The sequence below is a fragment of the Zalophus californianus genome, chromosome 4, assembly GCF_009762305.2.
Source record: "Zalophus californianus isolate mZalCal1 chromosome 4, mZalCal1.pri.v2, whole genome shotgun sequence".
NCBI classification, from domain to species: domain Eukaryota; kingdom Metazoa; phylum Chordata; class Mammalia; order Carnivora; family Otariidae; genus Zalophus; species Zalophus californianus.
In genome coordinates this window covers 119,271,917-119,296,077 of record NC_045598.1, presented here as the reverse complement: position 1 = coordinate 119,296,077, position 24,161 = coordinate 119,271,917, and the positions used below count along the sequence as shown (strand labels likewise).

At 37.6% G+C, this 24,161-nt stretch overlaps 1 protein-coding gene across 2 annotated transcripts in view; it reads right to left on the bottom strand.

Annotated features, from left to right (window-relative positions):
• The window catches only part of UBXN2B (UBX domain protein 2B), a 31,054-nt gene extending 13,462 nt beyond the window's left edge, over positions 1 to 17,592 (bottom strand). Inside the window, exons 1-6 of one of the 2 annotated variants that reach the window (XM_027624132.2) lie at positions 17,452 to 17,592; positions 11,531 to 11,634; positions 6,777 to 6,927; positions 4,024 to 4,107; positions 3,091 to 3,200; positions 2,714 to 2,783 (exon numbers count right to left, since the gene is read on the bottom strand). In XM_027624132.2, coding sequence (XP_027479933.1) covers positions 2,729 to 2,783; positions 3,091 to 3,200; positions 4,024 to 4,107; positions 6,777 to 6,927; positions 11,531 to 11,634; positions 17,452 to 17,532 — 585 coding nt within the window. In that variant the 5' untranslated portion in view covers positions 17,533 to 17,592 and the 3' untranslated portion in view covers positions 2,714 to 2,728. Of the gene's footprint in view, positions 1 to 2,713; positions 2,784 to 3,090; positions 3,201 to 4,023; positions 4,108 to 6,776; positions 6,928 to 11,530; positions 11,635 to 17,451 lie in introns of those variants that run through there. The other variant, XM_027624123.2, reaches the window with a different exon arrangement.
• Positions 17,593 to 24,161: the final 6,569 nt, after the last annotated feature.

The following is a 24,161-nucleotide window of genomic DNA, read 5'->3' as shown; positions in this document are numbered from 1 at the left end:
TCCAAAGGGATACATGCATCCCTGTATTTATAGCAGCATTATTTACAATAGCCAAAATATGGAAGCAGCCCAAGTGTCCACTGACTGATGAAGAGATAAAGATGTGCTACAAACACACACACACACACACACACACACACACACACACACACACACACACACACACACACACACACAGGAATATTATTCAGCCATAAAAAAGAATGAAATCTTGCCAATTGCAATGACACGGACGGAGCCAGAGTATAATACTAAGCAAAATAAGTCAGTCAGTCAGAGAAAGACAAATACCATGATTTCACTCATATGTGGAATTTAAGAAACAAAACAAATGAGCAAAGGAAAAAAAAAAGGAGAGACAAACCAAGAAACAGACTCTTAACTACAGAGAACAAACTCATGGTTATCTCAGGGGTGGTGTGGGGAATGGGTTAAAGAGGTGGGAGATTAAGAAGTGTACTTGTCCTGATGAGCACTCGGTGATGTATAAAATTACTGAATCACTATATTGTATATCTGAAATGAATATAACACTGTATGTTAACTATATTGAAATTAAAATTAAAAAAAGAAAGTTGCATCACCTTATTAGTCCTAGTGATTCTCAATATAGGGACTTTTTGTTGTCACAGTGATCTTGAGAGTGCTTCTAACATTTAGAAAGCCAAATTGTAAGACAGCAATTTATATCTAAATAAGCACTAGACAACTCCTATGAGGACATAATAGTTAATGCAGACATTTATTTCTAAACTTTGTGGAAGAAGTTTTACAAAATTAATCAGTGCTTTGATCATTGTATGATTCATGAGTGCAGCTATCGTTCAGGGTCGGGATCCAGATAAAAGATGCTCTGCCATAGGGATTCATCTTGCCTAATCAAGTCTTGTCTCGGGTTCCACAGAACCACTGAATGCCCTGCCAGAGATGTGCATGAATGACAACACTGTCTGTAATGTCTGAGCCTAAAATTTAAAGCTTAAGGTCTGTCTTACAAAGAAGCAAAAAACCTTTTTTTGGTGGGGGGGCAATGCATTAATACATTTTGAAATTTTCAGGAATACTCATACCATATAAACTGAGAGAAGACTGCACTTTGTTTTGTCCGGAACTTTATCAAAGTCCGTGACTGCAACACCACTGACAGTAATTACGTTGCCAACCTCACATAACTCATTATTCCATCTTTATGTGTTTCACATTTTCTTGAGAAGTGCTAGACTGCACATAGTTGCAAACTATCTGACTACTTTTATTATGTTCTGGTGTGGTCAGACCAAAGCATTTATAAACTGAAATACATACAATTTTATGATAAATTATTTTATTTCAATATATTTAAGATAAATTTTGTATCTTTTTGGGGGAAATAATATGCATGGACAGATTATATTATCTATGAATTCTCTGAGGATAGTGAAGACAGTGTTACTCAATATTTGTCATAAAAAGAGGACAGTGATTCTACAGCTGACCACCACTATCTGACATCAATCATTTTTTCAAGGAGTCTTTTTTTTTTTTAATTTTATTATGTTATGTTAATCACCATACATTACATCATTAGTTTTTGACGCAGTGTTCCATGATTCATTGTTTGCATATAATACCCAGTGCTCCATTCAGTACGTGCCCTCTTTAATACCCATCACCAGGCCAACCCAGCCCCCCACCACCCTCCCCTCTAGAACTTTCAGTTTGTTTCTTAGAGTCCATAGTCTCCCATGGTTCGTCTCCCCCTCCGATTTCCCCCCCTTCATTTTTCCCTTCAAGGAGTCTTTTCTAAAACTGTTCTTGATCATAATTTGTACTTCAGGATACAGTAAAAACAAAAACAAAAACAAAACTCTTTTAGGGCACTACAGCTGCTTGAACATTAGCCCAGAAAGCTTATGACTTCTTTTCATTTAAGCATAAATGAGTTTTGATTTACATTATAGTACACCCATCATCAATATGCTCTTGTCTTCCAACGTCTTGAAATAAGCATCAATTTCAACAGCAATGTTGATCTTCCCTTAGCAGATGAACAAACACTTCCCTTATCCAGTTGCTCCCAGATCTTCCCAGCAACTGCAGGTTTCCAAGTCCAAAGCACTGACTTAAACTATTATTTCCTTGTATTTACCACCACCACATACTGCCTCCTAGGGCAGCTTCCCACCTTTATCAAAAGACTTCCGCATATTGCTTACAGCATTTCTTGCCATTTTTTGGTATCTTGTCATTATCTTTGTAGAATTCAAATTCAGATTTCATGCTAGTGTTCTAAAAATACCGTTCCTTTAGAGGTCCTTGACTCCCTCAATGCCAATGAGTTTCACCTCCACTCCACTTCAGCCATTCTCCTTGGACACATTTGTATCACTTGGAAAAGCCCCACCTTCAATTCCTGAATGGAGTATAACCTGCTACTCCAGTCCCTTAACTGCTACTTAAATCTCCCAGTTCATCACCACTCTTCTGTGTTTGGTTGTATTTCTACTTAGGAATGATCACATTGATCATGATCACATTGATCACAAATGATCACATTGTCAGCCAGTGAAAGCATAATGCAGAAAAGCTTTATAATCATAGCAAAATCACTTGATTCTTCATCCTTTACCAAGAAGGGCTGGTGAGCTACACTGTTCTTTCCATCGGTCAGGGCACTGTATATCTTGTTGACTTTCACAAATCATAACTTTAAACTAACCTGAGATCTTCTGACAGCAGTAATGCCACTTTAAAAGATTTCTAATATAAGTTGAATTTCAAGCATACATGCAATGAGAGTCATGCTGTTAACAGTAAGCAGGACAGTGGCTTAGTGGGCGGGCAGCTACAGGCTAATCAACTGTACTGATTTATTACATGACGATGTTTCTTCCTGGAATGGGAGCATCGCTTGATCAGATTTTCAAAGTGACCAGTGTCTACTGCCCCTCCCCATCAAATTAAGAACCAGAGACTTACGAACAGCAACGCATCCTTTAGATACTTAAAATACCCTTCCCCCAGCAACCACTTACAAAATATATTCCAGTATCTTAAAAAAATAAAAGTCCCACCCTAAGTAACAAACAGAATACAAATAATATATCTTACCCTCTTTTAACAGACTCCAGAAATTGAGCATTTGGTGGGTCATTATAAGGTCTCAGTTCTCCATCATCTAAACTGAAACCATTGCTCCATAGTTTAAGCAAAATCTGAACCTTTTTAATGTAGGAAAAAAGATAAAGAAATACAAGAATCCATCTGTATCAAATAATTTTAAGCTTCAAATGTGATATTTCACACATATTCACAACATAAACTTACACCTACTTTATTGAAAATATGGAGTTATTCATATTACTTTAGTTACAGTTAAAAAAAAGATGTAAATGAAAGCAAGTTATGTTTGCTCAGCAGATTTGTATGTAGCTTAACAAATCGACAATAGCTGAAATGCCAAAGCTAGATCCTGGCCTTGATTACAATTATTCTGCTTCACTGGGAAAATGAAAGCAATGAGAACATCCAGCTGCAATTCCACATCCACTTTACTCCTTCAACTGTACCTACACTCTTGTCTGCTACACAGGGCTGAAATATTATGTCAAGGGGCAAGACAGAATTTCCAGTGACCCTCCAAGGCTAAAGGAAACATGTCTAAATGAAAGTATAACCCCAAATTTTAAAACGCAAAAACAAAGAATGACTTTAGGAATTTCCCTGTTTACAACTCAGCTAATTCTCTATTATGACAGTATACTACTTACAATAATTATTACTGTATGTACATAAAGCTCATTTTGACAGTGAATCCTATATTATTTCAACATACAGAAAATATGTGCAATCTAAGTGCAAGGCACAACTGAGATACAAAATATAAAATTTGAGACTAAAAGCTTATACACTAGTCCTTTTAAAATCCATGTTTCAAAAAATAACGGAAAAGATATTATATTTATATTACCAAGTTTTAAATTTAAAAACAGTAGTAACTAGAGGCAAATATCTGCAACTTTTCATTTTGGTTACTGTACCTACATCTTGCAGTTGATTTTCTCCATAGATGTATTCAGACCGCTTACAAAAGGAATTACCCAGTCTGTATCCTCCACCTGTAAATGACTGAAATACACAGCAAATGAGCTAAAAATTCACTATGGTTTATGCGTAAAATGTTATGATAATGTGTGATATATATTTGAAAATTAGATCAACTATAATTAGCCAAACTAGTTTATACTTTCCAGGAAAATTTTATATTAAAATGAAGGTTTTATGTTACAGAGGAGTATACTCAAGTCAGAAATTCTGTTTCTTCCCATAAAAATGTTACTGACTCAGAAGTTGAAATAATTTAGGCCAATCTTAAATTAAAAAATACATTTATAAAATGAAATATATATTTTCAAGTATAAACAGATTTTAAAAAGCTACCACTAATATTTTATATCTTACAATAAAAATTATGTTTAAAACATATTTCACAAATAACAGTTCACAGCATAAAGGAAGAATTTTATAAATAGGTATAAATTACCCTGAAGAAAGGCTCCATATTTATTTTATAAGCTGCTTTTATTCAACTGTAACAATCAACTATGACTGCACTTTTTGTTTTACCATACTGATCACAAGGTCTTCTATTTTTCAGGTAGGATAGCTTATGAGGTAAAAATGCCATTCTTTTTAATCACCATGCATATCATAAATGAGCTTTTAATGATCACATTGCTTTCTTTTCTATAGACTCAACATATCAACTAAATATATCAATATATCAATTCCACATTTTTCTTATAGAATCGGAGAACCTGCAAGAACGCAAATTACCTTAGATTTAACTGAAAAAGAATTGTAAGCTGTTGGTCAATTTCACTTCAACAAAGTGAAAACTAAAATTTATGTTTCATTAGAATAGCAATTCTCAGCAATGGTTCTCAACAGTGGAGGTCTGTCACAATTATCAGACAGGCTTTTTCAAAAGACATATGCTTCGGCATACCAGAAAACTGCCGAACCATAATACCAGAGGCCATATGGTAGTTTAGAAAACGTTCCCAAATGATTGTGATAAGGGAACTCGGGCTGAGAAATGCCAATTTTAAGAATATTATGACAATTACACACAAAAAGACACTTGATGTCTTCATTTCTTCAATAAACCAGTACGATGTCAGCTGATATAGTTATAAAAGCTGTATAAAAGATGTATAGAAATTTTATGAATGGCACAAAAGCAATTCAACAAATGGTGGTGTAGCAAGTGGACACCCATAAATAGGAAAACAAACCTTGATGGAAACCACATGTAAAATTAACTCAAAATGGATCACAAGTTTAAGTATAAAATGTAAAACTATAAAACTTTTCTAGATAACAGGAGAAAACTTTGAGGCCTACGTTTAGATGAAGAGTTCTTAGATAAGAGACCAAAAGAATAATCCATAAGGAAAAAAAAGATAAATTGGACTTTATCAAAATTAAAAACTTTTGCTCTGTGACAAACCCTGGTAAGAGGATGAAAAGACAAGCTACAATCTAGAAGAAAATATTTGCAATCCATATATTTGATAAAGGACTCAAAACTATTAAAATATATAAAGAACTCCCAAAACTCAACAGTAACAATTCAATTTGAAAATAGGCCAAAGTCACTTTACTGAAAGGGATAAGAAAGATAATGGCAAATAAACACATGAAAAGATGTTCAATATCACTAGCCATTAGGAATATGCAAATTAACATCATTGGCCATTAGGAAAATGCAAATTAAAACCAAAATGAGTCAATAACTACCCTTATCACAGTAGCTAAAATTTGAAATAGTGACAATATTAAGTGCTGGCAAGAATGGAGAAATTGGTTCTGTCATTCACTATGGGAAAGAGTTTGGCAGTTTCTAAGAAACTAACATATACTGATCATACGACCCAACAGCTGGACTCTTGGGCATTTATCCCAGAGAAATGAAAACTAATATCCACACAAGAACCTGTACACAACTGCTCACGGCAGCCTTATTTGTAATAGTTCCAAACTGGAAACACCTCAAATGTCCCTCAGTAAGCGAATGGTTAAACTAACTGTGGTACATCCATACCATGGAGTACTATCAGGAATAAAAAGAATGAACTGAGACACTCAGTAACTCTGATGACCTCTAGGGCATTAAGCTGAGTGAAAAAACCAATCCCAAAAGGTCACATACTATGATTCCATTTCTATAATAACATTCTCAGTATTAAAAAATCATGGAGATAGAGAACAGATTAGGGTGGCAAGAGACTAGAGATGGTGGAGGAGAGGGCTGAGGGTGTGACTAAAATGGGGTACACCATGAGGGAAATCTTTGTGATGACAGAACAGCATCTTGACTGAGTTGACAATTATACAAATCCATGCATGTGAGAAAATGACATAGAACTATATACACACATGGTACCAATGTCAAATCTTGGCTTTGATATTGTACTATAATTATGTTAGATATAACCATTGGAGGAAACTGGGTGAAAGGTACACAGGACCTGTGTTCTTTTTGCAAATTCACATAAATCTATAATTATTTTTTTAAGAAAAAGGTAAACAGAAAGGTTTCATAGAGATGTAAGAAATTGCTTCAACTTTCAATCATTAATAGAACGATTGTAATCTTATAAAAATGGAGTGAATGCTTAAAATAAAGATATATAGTTAGAAAAACAGTGTTTGCAATAATATAAAAACCTATAGAGGAGAACGAATACACACACACACACATAGTATATTTAGTTTTTAAATTTAGCACTTACCTTAGATTTGTTATCACCAGAAGCTCTTGTGGCTTCATTCAGAGGGACAGCCCCATGTTCTCTTGCCTCTTTGAAAAGTTCATTCACAATTTTCCCAGTTGAAGGTCGAACTATATGTAATCCACTGTATTCATGTTCACTTGAATAGAACCTTTAAACATTAAAGTTCATGAATAGAAACTTAGAATACAAACAAAACTCCTTTAAAGTAAAAAGTTACAGTTAAAAAGAGCCATATCTATGACTTCTGTGGAAATATTTAATTTTAAAAATGGGATTAAGAAACGAAATAGTAAACAGTTCACACAATTCCTCAGGGAGTTTGTGGAGATTATGGCAATCAAGCTCAGCATTTCACATGAGAAGTGGCTTGTCACTTCTTCGCCCCTCCTTCTGTAACTGCTTATCAAATGCATCTCCTGCACAACTTAGGCACTTTTGATGTGGTGTGCAAAGTAGTGTTGACAAGCAGAATTCAGTCTCTTCCCCTAAGGAATCCACATTCAGTAGGGACTTAGTGAAGGGGCTACTCATAGGGAGTTTATTCCTCAGAGATTTTTGGATTCAAATATTTTAATCTCCCTGTGTTAAAGGCAAATAATTTAGACCACAATTTTTTCAGTGTATTAGCTACATAGTGTCTAATTTCTAGTCTGACTCCAACTTCATAATGGTCTTAGGGAATATAAAAATTCACCTAATTTTTTACATAAGATTTTATCTACTTCATCTTTCAAGATTTTTTTTAGTCAAGAATATTAGAAAATATAGCCAATGAAATATCAACATGGAGACTGCCGGAATAAGGTAACAATCAAAGCTCATATTTTAACTACCTCTACCCTCCAATCCAGTTCCAACTTTGTACTGAACTGTCTCACAAAACAAAAAAAATTATATCAGCGCCAGAGGCTAGGAACAGAGGTCACCTTCAAGACCTTCTGCAAAACTAGTACATGCAAAACTGAACAGGAAAGAGGGAAGGGCAGGGTAGCTCTCAATTCACTGTAAGTGAAGGAAAAATCCACCTGGAGAACAAATCCACCTGGAGAACCAATCAACAGCAGAACCCTATGAACATAAGACTAACTCCTAACTGCTAGGGGCAGGGGTAAGGTGGGCTGTCCTCCATCCTGCTAGTGTACCGGGCAAGTACAGAGGTGAGTTTGCCCAGAGCAGGAGTCAGAGGAAGCCTTCCTGCCAAGCTTAGACTCAGAGGGCCTGGTGTAGCAAGCAAGGCCAAACAATACCATAGCTGGCTCTGAAGATGAGCAGTAGTGTGAGGAGGAGCTCTGATGTAAGGCAGCTATGAGACAGAAAGGGAAGCGGAGGGGGAAAGGAAAACAAAAGGAAAAGCTTCCTGCTGCAGCCCCTTCCCTCCCTGTCCTGTGTCTCTATTCTGGAAAGTACAACTATATAGTTCCTTTTTACGTCAGTCGTGGTTAGAGACCTTACAGGAAAAGTCTGATGTGGGAAAAGATTTACTACCTCCTTTACGGCTCATGATTTTATTTCCTGTTTAAGAAATCTTTGCCTACCTGAAGGTCATGGAGATACTCCATTTTCTTCCAGAAGTTTTATTGTTTTCTTTTTATATTATATTTTATTGTTTTATTATATACTGTTTTCCTATTTACATTTCCTTTTGTATTTCGATACACAATCCATCCATTTCTCCTCTTTCATAATTAAGTATGCCTATATCCTTGACTCTCATTCTCTGCTTAAACTCCTGATCATCAAAACATTTGTGCACTCCCACAGATAACAACCTCCTCTACAGATGACTCTCAAATATGTTTTTAACACCCTGTGACTTATGGTCAAGTGCGGAATTAATTAACTAATTTTTCAAAGATTTATTTATTTTAGGGAGAGATAGAGAGAGTGCGAGTGAGCAGGGGAGGGGCAGAGGGAAAGAGAGTCTCAAGCAAACCCCCTGCTGAACACAGAGCCCATCACTGGACTGGATCTCATGATCCTGATATCATGACCCGAGCCAAACCAAGTCAGAAGCTTAAGTGACTGTGCCACCCAGACACCCCACTGAGGGGCTGAATTTAAAAGCACCTACTGAATCAAGTTCATCTCTCCAAAACTAAACCTATATTCCTCACATAAACCTTCCCATTAACAATCACATTTTTTCCTGCAAACCAGATTAAGAACCTTTAGGTTTCGATTTCTCATTCCCTTGCTCCCTATATCCCATGTCATCAAGTTTCTACACTAAATTCTTTGCAAGTCTCCCACACTGATTTCAGCTTTCTCCTCCATTCCATTGATGCCATTTTAATCCAAAATTTTATTAGCACATTCTTTAGATTACCATAACTGTTTTCTTAATTTGTCTCCTTATCTTGTTTTCCCTGTTACAATTAATTTTGCACTCCATCACCAGTCCTATTTTTCTAAATATGTAATAATAATAGTTAACAGTTATCAAGGTGTAACTATGTGCTCACTTAATCCTCCTAACAATGGTATTATCCCTAATTTACAGATAAAACTAAAGCTTAGGGAATTTAAAAAATTTGTCCATTGGCAAAACCTTATTAGAACAGAGAGAAAAAAAATTAGAACAGAGGTGTATCTATCTCTAAAATCAAAGCTTTTATCACTATATTACAGTTTTTATCATAAAATTTACATTTAAAAACACATATGGTGTTCCACTGCCTTCTACACAAATACAACTCCCCTTGGCTTTCGAGGCTGTCCGTAACATGGCTCTATCTAGGACTGGCTACATAATTTGTGGGGCCCAGTGCCAAATGAAAATGAATGTCAGTTAATACATTTTATTTTATTATTTTTAAAAGATTATTTATTTATTTTAGAGAGAGAGAGCGGGGGGGCGGGGAGGGACAGAAGGAGAGAGAGAATTTCAAGCAGGTTCTGCACTTAGCCCAGAGCCCAACATGGGGCTCAATCCCACAATCCTGATATCATGACTTGAGTTGAAACCAAGAGTCTGTGGCTCAACCAACTGAGCCACCCAGGTACCTCTCAATTTAATAAATTTTAGATTATATAATAAGCTAAGAACAAACAACAAAAAGGTGGGAAGAATGCTCTGGATTGAGATTCAAAACAGGCATAATCAGGTGGAATGCATGGCCATTGGTTACATCCTAAATCTGAAAAAGGCTCGAAGACATATCTGACTATGGACTATATATTAAATGATTTTATGAAATTACTATTCATTTTCTAAGGTGTGATATGTTATCAGGGTTATAAAGGGTATGTGCTTCTTCTTAGGAGATGCATGCTGAAGTATTTAGGGATGGAGTGTTATGATGACTGCAATTTGCTTTCAAATAGTTGTGTAAAAGAGCACTTGCATGAATGTAATGCTGTAACATGCTAACAACTGGTGAATACAGGTGACACATATTCAGCATATATTCACTGTACTAATCTTTTGATTACCTATGGGTTTGAAAATAAAATAAAAAGTTTGGGAAAAAATTAATATTCTTTCTTCTCATTCAGGTCCAAAAAGGTATGTCATTTTTAGCTCCCCTACAGAAAAAAAGGAAGTGGAAAGTGACAGACAAAAAGGAAAGAACAATTTCCAGTGAATTTTTAAACTTCTGGTAAAATGACAGACCGTCTGTGAAGAAGATGTATTAGAAAAATTCCAAGTTTCTCCCCAGTAAGGAGATTTGCAGTATTAAAAAGACACTAATGAAAATATTCCTACAAACAAGAAAATCCATGGTAATAAAGTATACCTGGCTCTCATCTCCTAAATCTTCATGGCTGGCTCCCTTTCTAGTTCAGGGATTTTAACAACAGCAAATTCTATATAGGAGATCACTTATTAGATGGGTCATCATTCAGTGCAAACATAGGTTCCTGGAGTTCTAGATTCTTTTTTTAAGATTTTTTTTATTTATTTGACAGAGAGAGAGAGTGCGAGTGCACAAATAGGCAGAGCAGCAGGCAGAGGAAGAGGGAGAAGCAGGCTCCCCACCAAGGAGGGAGCTGAATGCAGGGCTTGATCCCAGGACCGACTGAGTCACCCAGGTGCCCCAGGTTCTAGATTCTTAAATGGAGGGCAAAAGGCACATACGGGCTCCATGAGTGGGTTTTCAGAAACACAAGTCCTTAAAAACAACTGACAAAATTGTGTATAAATGCTGTTTTGCAGGGAGAGGGGCTGTAGCTTTTGTCAGATCCTCAATGTATCCTATGACTCAAAAAGAACCACTGTGTCTAAGAAAAATACTATTCAGTGTATATTTCTTTATCATGTCTACCAAAGTATTAGGTATTTAAGATAACTTTCCCGTTTCTTTCTTTCTTTTTTAAAGATTTTATTTGTGAGAGAGAGAGAGCACAAGCAGGGGGATCAGCAGGGCAGATGGAGAAGCAGGCTCCCCGCTGAGCAAGGAGCCCAATGCGGGACTCGATCCCAGGACCCTGAGCCAAAGTCAGATGCTTAACTGACTAAGCCATCCAGGCATCCCAATTTTTCCATTTCTTTTAGCTTTCTGACTATTACCATTTTAGGAATACTACCTAAATAATATTTATTTTATTATTATATTATAATATTATAATATATTATAGTTTAATTTTATAATATTAATATATAATATATAATAATATTATAATTTATAATAATATAATATTACAGTTTTAAAGAAAATTCCCAAGACCATTTAAAATAATTTAGGATTAGTGAACTAAAAAGAAATACAATGTTTAAAACTCAAACAAGACAAAAACAAAACAAAACTTACCTTTGAGGTGGTGTTCGTGGGCTTTTAAAGACTGTAGCTTTGGGTCTATCAGATTTGGAAGATTTGCATTTCACTTCATCTTCATATAATTCTGCCAAGGCCAACTATAAAACAACAGGTTTGTTATAAAGTATAACATAGGACTGAACTATTCTACACAAGTAGAAATTATGACTAGAACACGTGATTGTGTAGTACAAATTTCTAATGAAAAATAAAGGCTGCTGTTTCAGATGACCCCCTTCCAAAATAAAACCAATGTATCCCTCACTTGATAAAACTAACCAAAATGCCACATATACTGGAATACATTAAAGTTACCATAACTGCTTACTTATTTTCAATTAACTATTCAACTGTTTCAAAAACTATTTGGTAACAGATCATTTTCAAAGCTGAGCCTACAATTTTCCTATAATAAAAAAAAAATACTTGAAGATTTTTCACACTAATGTCAGCCTGCTCTCATCAAATCTCATAAAATTTTTTCATTTAGCTGTTCAAGTTTTTAAAACCCAAGCACATACAATAATTTCAAAATTATTCTCTTTAAAAGTCTACCTGACGTAAATTTCATCAAGTTTAGGAAAATGAATTTTAAAAATATAAGACAATGTATTATATATATGGATTATATAAATTTTAGAAAGTAATATTACCAAATTATGCATTATAAATATATGGCTGGGTACTTTTAAATGAAATAAACACAACAGTTTTTGAAATTGGAATTTTAAAAAGTTATCCAAATATTTCAGCATTGTTATTTTGTTCCATTTTGGACAAGAGTTCAAAAACTTCCCTTAATGCTCCCGTAATTGGCATGATCATAATCCCCGAAAATCTTTTGGAAAAAAAAAATAACAAAAAACCAAATCCCCCTAAAAAACCAGATAAAGTGCTCCTTCCAGAAAAACAAGAGATATGAAAACTACCTCCAGGGCTTCTTTCAACAGAAGGAAAAGAAGAACTGGGGCAAAGTTACTTCTTTGAAGATTCTATTAGTCAACTTTTAAAATATACACACACAAAAAACAAAAACCAAAGGATTTTTTTCCTCCCTAATTTTTACTCCTTACCCCATCCCCATACACCTACATCAACTTTCATATTTCTAACATGGCAATTCTGTTAGAAATCCTAATTATGAAAGTGCTCTGTAATCTGAAAGAACTGAATTAAAAGTAACTTGGGTTCCTATGGTGTGACCTTGGGCATTTTATTTAACTTCTCTGTGCCATGGTTCCCTCATCTTTAAATGTCTGTTTTAAAAAATTACCTTAGAGGGTCATTTTAAGGATCACAGCATGCATGTGAAGCACAAGGCAAGTGCTCCATTACAAGAAGATATTAAAAAATGTTTAACAATGACTATTATCAGTGTTTCATTTTCCCCAAGATTTCCTTATTCAGTGTTATCTACACATTATAGTCTCCTCCCACCCTAGCCCCTCCAAGATGAAAACAAAACAAATGAGAGAGACGGAGACAGACACTCTGCCTGACTACTTGGGTCCAAAGTTTTCAGAAATTTTACCTCCCTGAAATCTGTTCAAAACAGTATTCCTTTATGGAAGTTCCTCCTGAGCTGATTATTTCAGCTCTATGAATTACTTTTATGTGATTTCTAATCCCATCAATGGAAATGTTACCTATATTGCAAAGGCCCACTTCAGCCATCCTTCACAAAGCCTTTTCTAGTTTTCTTAACTAAATGATATTTCTTTCCTAACTCCTCATTGTATATGCTATTCTATTATTAACATTTATAAACATTATATTGTCATCACTTGTGTACCTTTCTCACGGTTTTATCCTTCCTACTATAATTTAGGTTTCCTAGATGGTTTCTAATATAGTACTTCATGGACACGAAACAAATTCATGTTGAATTATGTAGATAATAAATATAAAGTTGTAGATTTTTAAAAATTTATTTGAGAGAGAGTGAGAGAGAGAGAGAGAGAGCATGAGCAGAGGGAGAGGCAGAGGGAGAAGCAGACTCTCAACTGAGAAGGGAGCTGGATCAACATGGGGCTTGATCCCAGGACTCCAGGATCATGACCTGAGCTGAAGGCAGAGGCTTAACCAACTGAGCCATCTACATGCCCCAAGTTATATATTTTAAAACTCAGATTACATTTTCTATATAGTTCTTTATCTTGTTTTTTGTTCAAGAAGATTTGAACAAACCCTGTCAATCAACTAATTTTCTTCTATAAAATAAATGAATAAAGCAAATAATGTGTTTTGATTCTGTGGAATATATATATTAATAAGATATTAATATATATTAACAAGATAGGAATATGGGGTAAATTGTATTAGAGCAGGGAGTCCACCTAGCTGAAAAGGTCTTAGTTATTAATCGTGCATTACTAAAAGGAAAATGAATGGTATTTAGAGGGAATTATTGCTGGGATTCATTATCTCCCTGCAGCATCAAATGGTATAAGTTCATTAGTAAATATTATAAAGAAATTTAATTTATGGTAGTTGACATAGCAAATGACACCACACTAGAAGAGGAAATGATTATTTAAACTGATCAAAATAAAGTACTGGTCAAAACAAATAGAACAACAACTAAATATCAAATAAAGAGATAAGAATATGTGCATTGTGAAGTAATGAATCATTGTGAATTAACAGGACGGAGTGTTCCACAGGCTACACAATTAGATTATGAAGCTATTTCAATTACACAGAAGGAATAAAGTATGTAAGCACTGATAATCTTTGCTTTAGATTTCGAAATGTGAAGAACATGAAAAGAAACCTGAGAGCAAAGTAATTAAGAACGAGAAAATCAGGTATAAAGCAAAAGATTAAAATTACTGCAATTCTCAGTCTTAGAGCGACAATTGCCAGAAGGTAACATAGTGATTTTTTAAAATATAGAACAGCAATATCAGCATCACCTGGGAACCTTTGAAAATACAGATGCTCCAGCCCCACCCTAGACCTAATGAATGAAAAACTCTGGGGTGGGGCCCTGCAATCTGTGCTGTATCAAGCCTTCCAGAGGATTCTGATGCATGCTAAAATTGACAACCAATACTATGGAATACTGATATTCTAACCCTAATAAATACTGAAGTTATCTCTAATTATCCTCCAACTCCAATCTATATGGAAATACAGAATTAAGAACAGAAATCTTCTTCCTTTGATATTATTCTGGAGGAAAACCGGGACAGAAGCATACACTTAAATATGTTAACCAACTATTAAACCCATGTTAGTAGACTGAGGGGAACCAGGAGAGATAAAGGTCTCAGAAAATGTTCAGAAATACTAATAAACACTGAGGTTTTGAGGGCGAGGGCTGTCACTAACAATCCCATCCTAAACCTTTCCATTGAACGTTTCCCAATTTGGGGGGAATGAAGGGAGCTAAGATCTGCTCTTGGTTTGAGATCCACAGGAGATTTCTGCGGATTATGTCAGAGGCTCACAGTGCTGGGAGGCTTTCTGGGAGACAATCATCCATGTTTCCTCCTGTGCTAAATGAGGAACTTTCCTGATTTAGATGCCAACAAACCCTACACTGCCTGGCAGCTAAGATATGCATACTTAGGGTATCTTTTGCTTGTTCCAATTAGTAATATCTCCCTTTTCCTCTATAACACTGTGAATGACTGACTCTTAAAGCAAGCTGTCCAGAAAGTAGGAAGTATTTACTGAAAATTACACTTAAGATAAGCACGGCTTGATTAAACAATAACAAGATAATCAAATAGTAATCACTATTCAAAAAACTAGTTGGGGAGAAGAACATTATTCACTTCTTTTAAACCTACTCTATTTCTTTTAAACATACTCTATTTCTTTGTACATCATCACTTTGGTTGTTTTTAGGTTTCTTAGCAAGTTCTTCAGATTTATTAAATTCTAAAGGAAACATTATCAATACTTAGTGTATTTGATATCCAAATCACATTTATAAAAAAACAGTTATCTACCTACCAACATAACTACCAGAAAGTAGATTAAAAAAAAAAAAAATCCCCGAGCCTGGGTGGCTCAGTCAGTTAAGCGTCTGCCTTCGGCTCAAGTCATGATCCTAGGGTCTTGGGACGGAGCCCCACATCAGGCTCCCCGCTCAGCGAGGAGCTTGCTTCTCCCTCTCCCACTCAACCTGCTTCTGCTCTCTCTAGCTGTCAAATAGATTAAAAAAAAAAAAAGTCTTAAAAACAAATCCCTATCCTCTAATTGATGGTGAAGAGGAAGGCATTCTTTCAATTAGTGACATCTACCAAAATATCACCAATCATTAATCATATATTAATCTGCTGGATTAAGTCTGTAAATTTGCCAAGTATTAGGCAATCATTAGGCAAGCTGCTCTCATTTTTCACATGAAAAGAATAGAATGAAATTAGAGAAAGGACATTAAGTTATATAGTTTTAACTTTAATGGCATTAGAATGGACTAACCAGTTAAAGTTACAGCATTTTCCTCCTTTAAAGAAAAAGGAACCAAATATTTACCAAGCAAGTACAGAGCCAGGATAATATGGGAGTGGCATGGGCACTTTATGGACATTTCATCCTTGACACCACCAACATCACCCCTAGTTTACAAATAAAAACACGGAGGATCAGAAAGGTTAAGACATTTCTCTTACATTCACAGGCCTACTAAGTGACAGGTCCAAGATGCAAACAGAAATTGATCTAACCAGAAACTCTATTTTTTCTCAATGTCCCATGTTGCCTCTTAGTGCCTCTTAGTGATGGTAGTCTACCATAGAAAAGATGAGGCAGATCCTATTCCTTGATCCTGTTTACTACTTAACTGACTTTACTACTACTTGAATTGACTTAAGAGCACTGGAATTATTCCACATTCGGTTCATCTTCTAACCTGACACTGAGTTCTCCATTCTCCGAATTCTTCATTTTATGTACTGCTTAATTTGGCATTCAATCGTACTCCACCTTAAAATGTCATGGCCAATATATTCATATATTATTTCTGCAAAAAATAGATGGACATGCTTTTTACACTTCTATCCCCTTCAACAGTGTCCACCACTAACTATAGATTTGATGTCCTATTCATCTCTGCATTGGTGGAGTTTAGCAGTATGTTGCACGGAGGTGGTCAATGCTTGTTCGAAGTAGAAGTAACTGTAACAGAACTCTTCTACCGAGGCATGTAGATTTGGTGTCATTTACTTTTAATAACACAACTCCTTATGACTGTTTACTTGTTGATTTTATCAATGGTCTTAGGAGACAGAAAAAAAAAAAACCGCCTAAATGAGCAAAGCAGTATTAAGCATCTGAAAAAGCGAGATCTGGTGCATTGGTATTTAGCTCACTAATGTCACCATCAAGTTTTATTTCGCTGTTTCTTCTGTGCAATGTTTCATAGACGGTAGCTTTGACAACTGGGCGGTGCAGCCGTAGGATGGAATACTTTAGCTCACTTTTAAAAGGGAAAAGCTAGCTGATAAAAAGGAAGCATTTTTATATAAAAGTAATCCAGACAGAAACAGCATCCAAGACAAGAAAGATCAAACCAGCACACATGTTACTACTCATAAAGTGATCCTGATTTCCCACGGGCACAGTAAAGCTTTCTTCTACAATAAGTCCTCTGAAGGAAGCACCAACCAGTGAACCACTCAACTGACCGCACACAATGCCATTCGAAACAGCTGCTTCTTAAATTGCAAATCGGGTGGAGGGGGAATGAGGCCCGGGCAACAGAGAGTTGGGCTCGGGCACTTGTTTCCACGAAAACCACTGTTGGATGCACCGCCCTGAGGAGACCTGCGACCCCGGAGTCACAATTCAGTCCCCAGGTGGGGTCTGGGCAAGGGCTCAGCCGAGGCCAGGGGCGGACTCCGACACGCACCCCTCCGCGCCGTCACCCGCCGCCGCGCCCCGCCCTCGGCCGCTCGCCGCACCTGCAGATCCCGCGCGCTCGGGGGCCGCGGCCCAGAGGACCTCTCCTGCTCCCCCGGCTCGGCGCCGCCACCTTCCGCCATCTTTCACCGGCCCGCCAGCGCCTGCGCCGAGGCGCCTTCCGCGCCTTCCGGGGCCGGTTACCAGGCAACCGCGGGAGGGGCGGTGCCTACGCGCTCCCACTTCCCCCCAGCACCCGGCGCGCGTCTCAGTCTTCCGGCGCCAGCCTTCCAGTTCTGTATTCTTCTTTTACTTAAAGGAAACTGGTACAAAGGATTTCTCCGCAGGGACGCGTCTACGTAAGCCTTAGGTTCTCTCTGCAGCACGCCTGAAGGCACTGTAGGCCACTCTAGAGGGCAGCATAGACTTTCAGGTTCTTTTAACTCAACAGTGAAAACATCCTCCTGATGCATTGTCTAATAAAAACGGCAACCTTACTTTACTCGTCTTGGTCAAATTCTCTCATCTTCCCTACCAAAGACTGGGTGGTACGTCGCGCCCAATACGTGAATTGGTGTTGGGATGAAAAACACCGTTAAAGCTCTTTGCACTCAGAACTGGAGGCTACTAAACCCTCTCCATTCATCTGAGATTTGTTAAACTACTGTCTTATTCCAGGCACTTTTATGCCCCGGGGATGCAAAGGTAGAAAGCAGTAGTCCTGGTCATTATAAAACTCACAACCTAGTGGGGGAAAGAGAGATATAAACAGATAATAAAATGCAATTTGCAAGAGAGCTTTGCATTGAATGTTATGAGTGGGATGTGGGGTGTGAAGGAGAGTATTCTGTTGGTGCCTGCTATGTGCACCATCGTAGGTGCATTCCATGTGTGATCTCCTCTATCTCCCTGTTAGTTAAGCATTATTATTACCGTGTTATACCCAAGGAAACCAGATAAGTAACAGCTACGTTCACCTGTTGTGAATGGCAGTACCAGATACCAAACCTGTCATGTGTTGTCCCAGTATTCTTTTTAATACAACGTTCTGCCCTAGAAATCCCTGGCTCTTCTTAAGTCCCATAGAGCCAATGACGTTTTGGCTGAATCTTAAAGGATAAGTGTTTCCAATAGACTTTGGACCAAAAGGGACCAAAAGGAATGGCGTTGGTTTGAGATACCGTGTCCTTGTTGATAAAGTACTACATGGTTGAAGCTTAGAAGAAATGACAAAAGATAGTAATGGGGTTGTGGGGTATAGATCTAGATAGGAGATGTAGGCTTAGGACAGATTCTGAAAGATCCTGCCTTAGCGAAGAGATTGAACATCATCTCTGAGCCAGTGATTCTCAAATGCACATTAGAGCCCACATTAGTGTAAGTATACTCTTAACCCCCCTCACCTACTTCACCCATCCCCCACCCCCTCTGGCAACCAGCAGTTTGTTCTCTATAGTATAGTTCAGAGTCTGTTTTTTTGGTTTGTCTCCCTCTCCCTTTTTTCTCTTTTGTTCATTTGTTTTGGTACTTAAATTCCACATATGAATGAAATCATATGGTATTTGTCTTTCTCTGACTTGTTTCACTTAACCTTATACTCTCTAGCTCTATCCACGTTCTTGCAAATGGCAAGATTTCATTCTTTTTATGGCCAAATAATATTCCATTGTATATATATAGCACATCTCCTTTATCTATTCACCTGTCGATGGACACAGGTTGCTTCCATAATTTGGCTATTGTGAATGATGCTGCAATAAACATAGGAGTGCATATATCCCTTTGAATTAATGTTTTTGTATTCTTTGGGTAAATACCCAGTAGTGTGATTGCTGAATCACAGGGTAGTTCTATTTTTAATTTTTTGATGAGCCTCCATACTGTTTTCCAGAGGGGCTGCACCAGTTTGCATTCCCACCAACAGAGCAAGTATGTTCTTTTTTCTCCACAATCCTGGTCAGCATTTGTTGTTTCTTGTGTTTTTGGTTTTAGCCATTCTGATAGGCATGAGGTGATAGCGCATTGTAGTTTTCATCAGGATTTCCCTCATGATGAGTGATATTGAGCGTCTTTTCATGTGTCTGCTGGCCATCTGGATGTCTTCTTTGGAGAAATGTCTGTTCATGTCTTCTGCCCATTTTTAAATTGGATTATTTGTTTTTTTTGTGTGTGTTGAGTTGTATAAGTTCTTTATATATTTTGGATATTAATCCTTCATCAGATGTATCATTTGCAAATGTCTTCCAGTGGTCATGTTTTTTGGATGACCTTCCCCAACAATAGTCAACTAGGAAATGTAACTAAGAAAAAGATGCTTAGTAAATTGGGGTAATCATCACTGCAAGTTTCCCAGAAAGCTGTAAAAGCCCTGAGATTTCCCCTTCATCACGGCAGTAAGAGATGCAAGAACTGTTCTCTGGTTTCAGAATTGTGCAAACATTACATCAGTCTTACACATGAGCTTTGCAATATCTATTTTGTCTGTCCAGAGCCATTTTCTCCCCTTTTTGCTTACTTCCCTGTCCTCAGTTGTGTAATGTGTTACCACCTTTGTCCGTTCGTGAAGTGTCTAGACAGAGAAAAATGACCATATAGAGCAAACATACAAATAAAGGAAGAGGGGCAGCCACCAAAATGGTAGCAGCATATTTCTATCCACCTGTGACTAAAAATAGAGCTATAAGTAAATGCCCACAGGATTTAGATGCCTGGTTGAAGCCAGGCAGGCAGCATTCAATAAAGGAGGCCATTCTAATATGACAAGATGACACAGAACATGATGACCCAGAGAGATCAGTGTTAGAGTTGTGTAAGACCAGGAGAGGCCTCAGACCGTGGCCTTGTCTAGGGGTCTATTGTTAGTCCCATTGACCAAGCCCCTGACATTCCAGCACCCCGTGTGCAGACTGTCTACTGCAGGGGTACCTTCAGTAGGCTAGAGTTGTGCTGAGATACTGGCGCCCCTGGGTCTTGGAAAGCAACACAAGGTCTGAGGTCACCCTGAACAGGCCCTGGACGGTCACTTCTGTCAGCAAGCGACACATATGTCGTCATTTCCTGTCCTGGGAAACACTGACTCACAGCATTGCTTTTGATTCTTTCAACCACTACAGTAGTATTGACCCCGAGGCATCTGAGCATCATGGATTTACGCAGCTCTCCAGCAAAGGACCATGGTGGTAATGTTGGGCTCCTCCATTCAGCTGTCCCTTCAGACTCTGGTCTGTGTCTCAGCCCATCACCTCCGGAACCCCAGATCACCCAGCACATAGAATTCAGCATCATCACCATTTTCCACAATAGGACCTACAAATCCGCTCTCCAGGGAAGGGTTCAGCATCTCAGGTTGCTCCAAATGAACACTTGACTTAACATGTATTTTCTGTGGTCCCTTTTTACCATGCTACACCATCCTCAGGGGGAGGATAGAATTTCTTTCTTTCCAGTTCCCAAATGCAAACTCCCCATCCTTTATCAGTCAGAACAAACAGTTGAAAAATAATTATTAATGAGCCATCTCTTGGGGTTTTATCTGCCACACCGAGCTCTTAAGGAGCTATTTCTTTTTAACAAGTGCTCTGCAAATTCTGGCGAATACAATCAGCTTCATCTTCTTAGATTCATGCATTTTTGATCATGCAGGGATCTTTTGAGATTATCTTCTGATTATTCTTGGCTTTATGAGATGTTTCTTGGCCTATGAAGAAGTGCTCCTGCTTAAAAAAAAACCAAAAACAGAAACAAACAAAAAAGCATTGCAGTGTAAAAAATGTCCACTAGAGGGAGGACCAGCACACAGGCTTGCCTGGAACTTGAGAATCCAACTGCAGCTTCGGATTCCTCCCAATCTGGACTGAACAGAGAAGGTAAAATTCTCAGGGATACAGTGTTATATAAAATGTAGAGGATTAGATATATTACTGTGATTGTTATTCTGTAGAAATGTAAAGCTGAATTTGGGGGGGAGAGAGTTGAATTGGTGATGTGAAATTTGCAGTGGTTGTTTCTACTCACTGCAAAATAAGCTGGGGAAAAAAGTTTAAAAAAATTATTTAGGAGGTTCCTCAAAAGATGAAATATAGAAATACCATATGATCCAATAATTCCACTGCTGGGTATTTACCCAAAGAAGATGAAAACACTAATTCAAAAAGATTGATATACTCCTATGTTACTACAGTGTTATTCATAAGAGCCAAGATATGGGGATAATATTTATATACATATGAATTATATATGTGTATGAATATTACTCAGCCATAAGAAAGGATGAGATCCCTTTTTTCTTTAGAAAGCATGAGATTTTGACATCTGCAACAACATGGATGGACGTAGATGGTATTATCCTAAATGATTCAAGTCAGACAGAGAAAGACAAATAGCATCTGATTTCACGCATATGTGGAACCTAAAAAACAAACCAAATGAATAAACAAGCAAACAAAAAGCAGAAGAAGACCCATAAATACAAAGAACAAACTGGTGGCTGTCAGAGGGGGTCTGGGTGGGGGGGAGGGCAAAATGGGTGAAGGAGAGAGGGAGACACAGGCTTCCATATATGGAATGAATAAATCATGGGAATAAAAGACACAGCATAGAGAATATAGTCAATGATATTGTAATAGTGTTGTATGGTGACAGACGGTAGCTACACTTGTGAGCATAGCATAAAGCAGAGAAGTTGAATCACTACATTGTACACTTGAAAATAGTATGTCAGTTATACTCCAAAAAATTAAAAAAACTATTTAAAGCATCTAGGGTAACCAAGTTTTATTAATTGATTTTATTGCAAACTTTAGCCAAGCTATCCCTTAAACCTTCATCTTTTTGTGGAAAGCACTCTCTCTAAAGATTAACACCTATCCAATGGTTTTCTTTCCCATTGCTCCAGGCTCTTCCCAGCTTCTGCCCTTCACCTCTCTTCCTTGGCCCCAAGACAAACATGCCAAATCACCACTATCAGCAATAAAGACCAGAATTAGGGCAGTAAATGTGAATAACAAGAATGCAATAAATAAAATTTCACTTTAAATTCCTACAATGACACTAGTGATCCTCCCAGCCTAGAGAAGTGAGCCTGATCTGAGTATGTATTTCATAGAACCCCATAGGTCATTCTTCATTCTTCATCACTAGGGAACTCAGGGGTTAATAATTATTTCATGCCATTATGCTAAGTGAAATAATCCAGAGAAAGGCAAATACTGCATGGTATCATTTATATATGGAATCTTAAAAAAAAAAAAAAAAAGCCAGACTCTTAGAAACAGAGAGTAGATGGTAGTTGCCAGGTGCTGGGATAGGGGAAATGGATAGAGGCTATAAAAGGGTACAAACCGAGTTGCATGATGAATAAGGTCTGAGGCTCTAATGCATCGCATGGTGACTCTAGTTGATAATGTGACATCGTACAACTGAAATTTCTAGAAGAGTAGATCTTAAGTATCCACTGCCCCCCTAAAATGGTAAATATGGGAGGTGATGGGTGTGTTAACTTAATTGTGGGGATCCTTTCACTATATATATCAGGTACACTTTAAGTATATCACAATTTTTTTGTCAATTACATCTCAATGAAAATTTAGAAAGAAACAAAAATTCATGTCAGAGAACAAATTCTGAGAGTTCTTCACCTTAAGGATACCCGAGTACCTTATAAACTAAAGAGATAAATAAGGAAATAACTATTTTTGTTTCAGGAGGTTCTTTTACTTTCCAAAAGGATATTTTCTGTGGGTCTTATAAATAAAAACGTTTTATAGAATGTTTATATATAATTATATTTCTGAAACTTTATGCATTTTTAAGTGCTGCTAAAGCAGTGATACTGTGTAAATATTTTAATACTATAACTATTATATTCCTTTTGAGCCTTTTATCTAGCTCTGTTCTAAGCCTGCATGAATACCTCATGGATATTAGACTGATGGACCCTGAGCCCCATCCATCAAAACACTGAAGACCTGGAGGATACATATCTGCCCACATCCTACGTCCAAGACAATTTGGATCCTTAGCCAAATGTACTTCAGTTTGTTTGTCTTAGAAGGAGACCAGCTTTACTCGCAGATAGACTAGAATCACTTGAGTGTCATTCAGGGAAGGCTAGGTACTGACTCTGACCCTGGAACACAGGTCACTGGATTGACAGTGGTCACCTAAGTTTGGCCCACCTGGTTCTCTTTCCTGGGATATGGAGTCGATTTCAGATTTGTAGGTTAGACTGCCCCAGGGGCTGGAATTAAAACATGCAAAGCATGGGGCAGCCATTTTCTGCCAGGGGGCTAAGGAGAGTCATGAGGAATGGCGGTGCAGAGAGAAATAAAAGAAAAAAGCAGATCTCCACAGAGAAACAGTGCTGACAGGGGAGCACCTTCTGGCTTTCTGACATCTGTCACTGCTTGTCCCTCTGACTGGCTAGTAACTTCCCTGCTTCATGTCAGGACCTTTATGTTTATCATGCTATCAAATTCTCACAACCTTGTGAGGTAGACATTATCATCCCCACCAACACCGGTACCCACTAGCAAACATGCTCAGAGTGGGTGAAATACGTGGCCACGTTTGCCCAGCTGGTTATGTGGAAGAGACAAGTTTGACCGGAAGTCTCCTGGCTTCCCTGTAGGACAGCCAGGGTCCTGAGAGGATCTGAGAGGAGGCCAGAGAGCAGGAAATGGTGAGGGTGCAAGGGCCAGCGTTAAGAAACCCAGGGAAGGGAGGCCAGGGACTGAGGGGTATGAGAGCACAGAGGGAAGGGTGAGGAAAATGT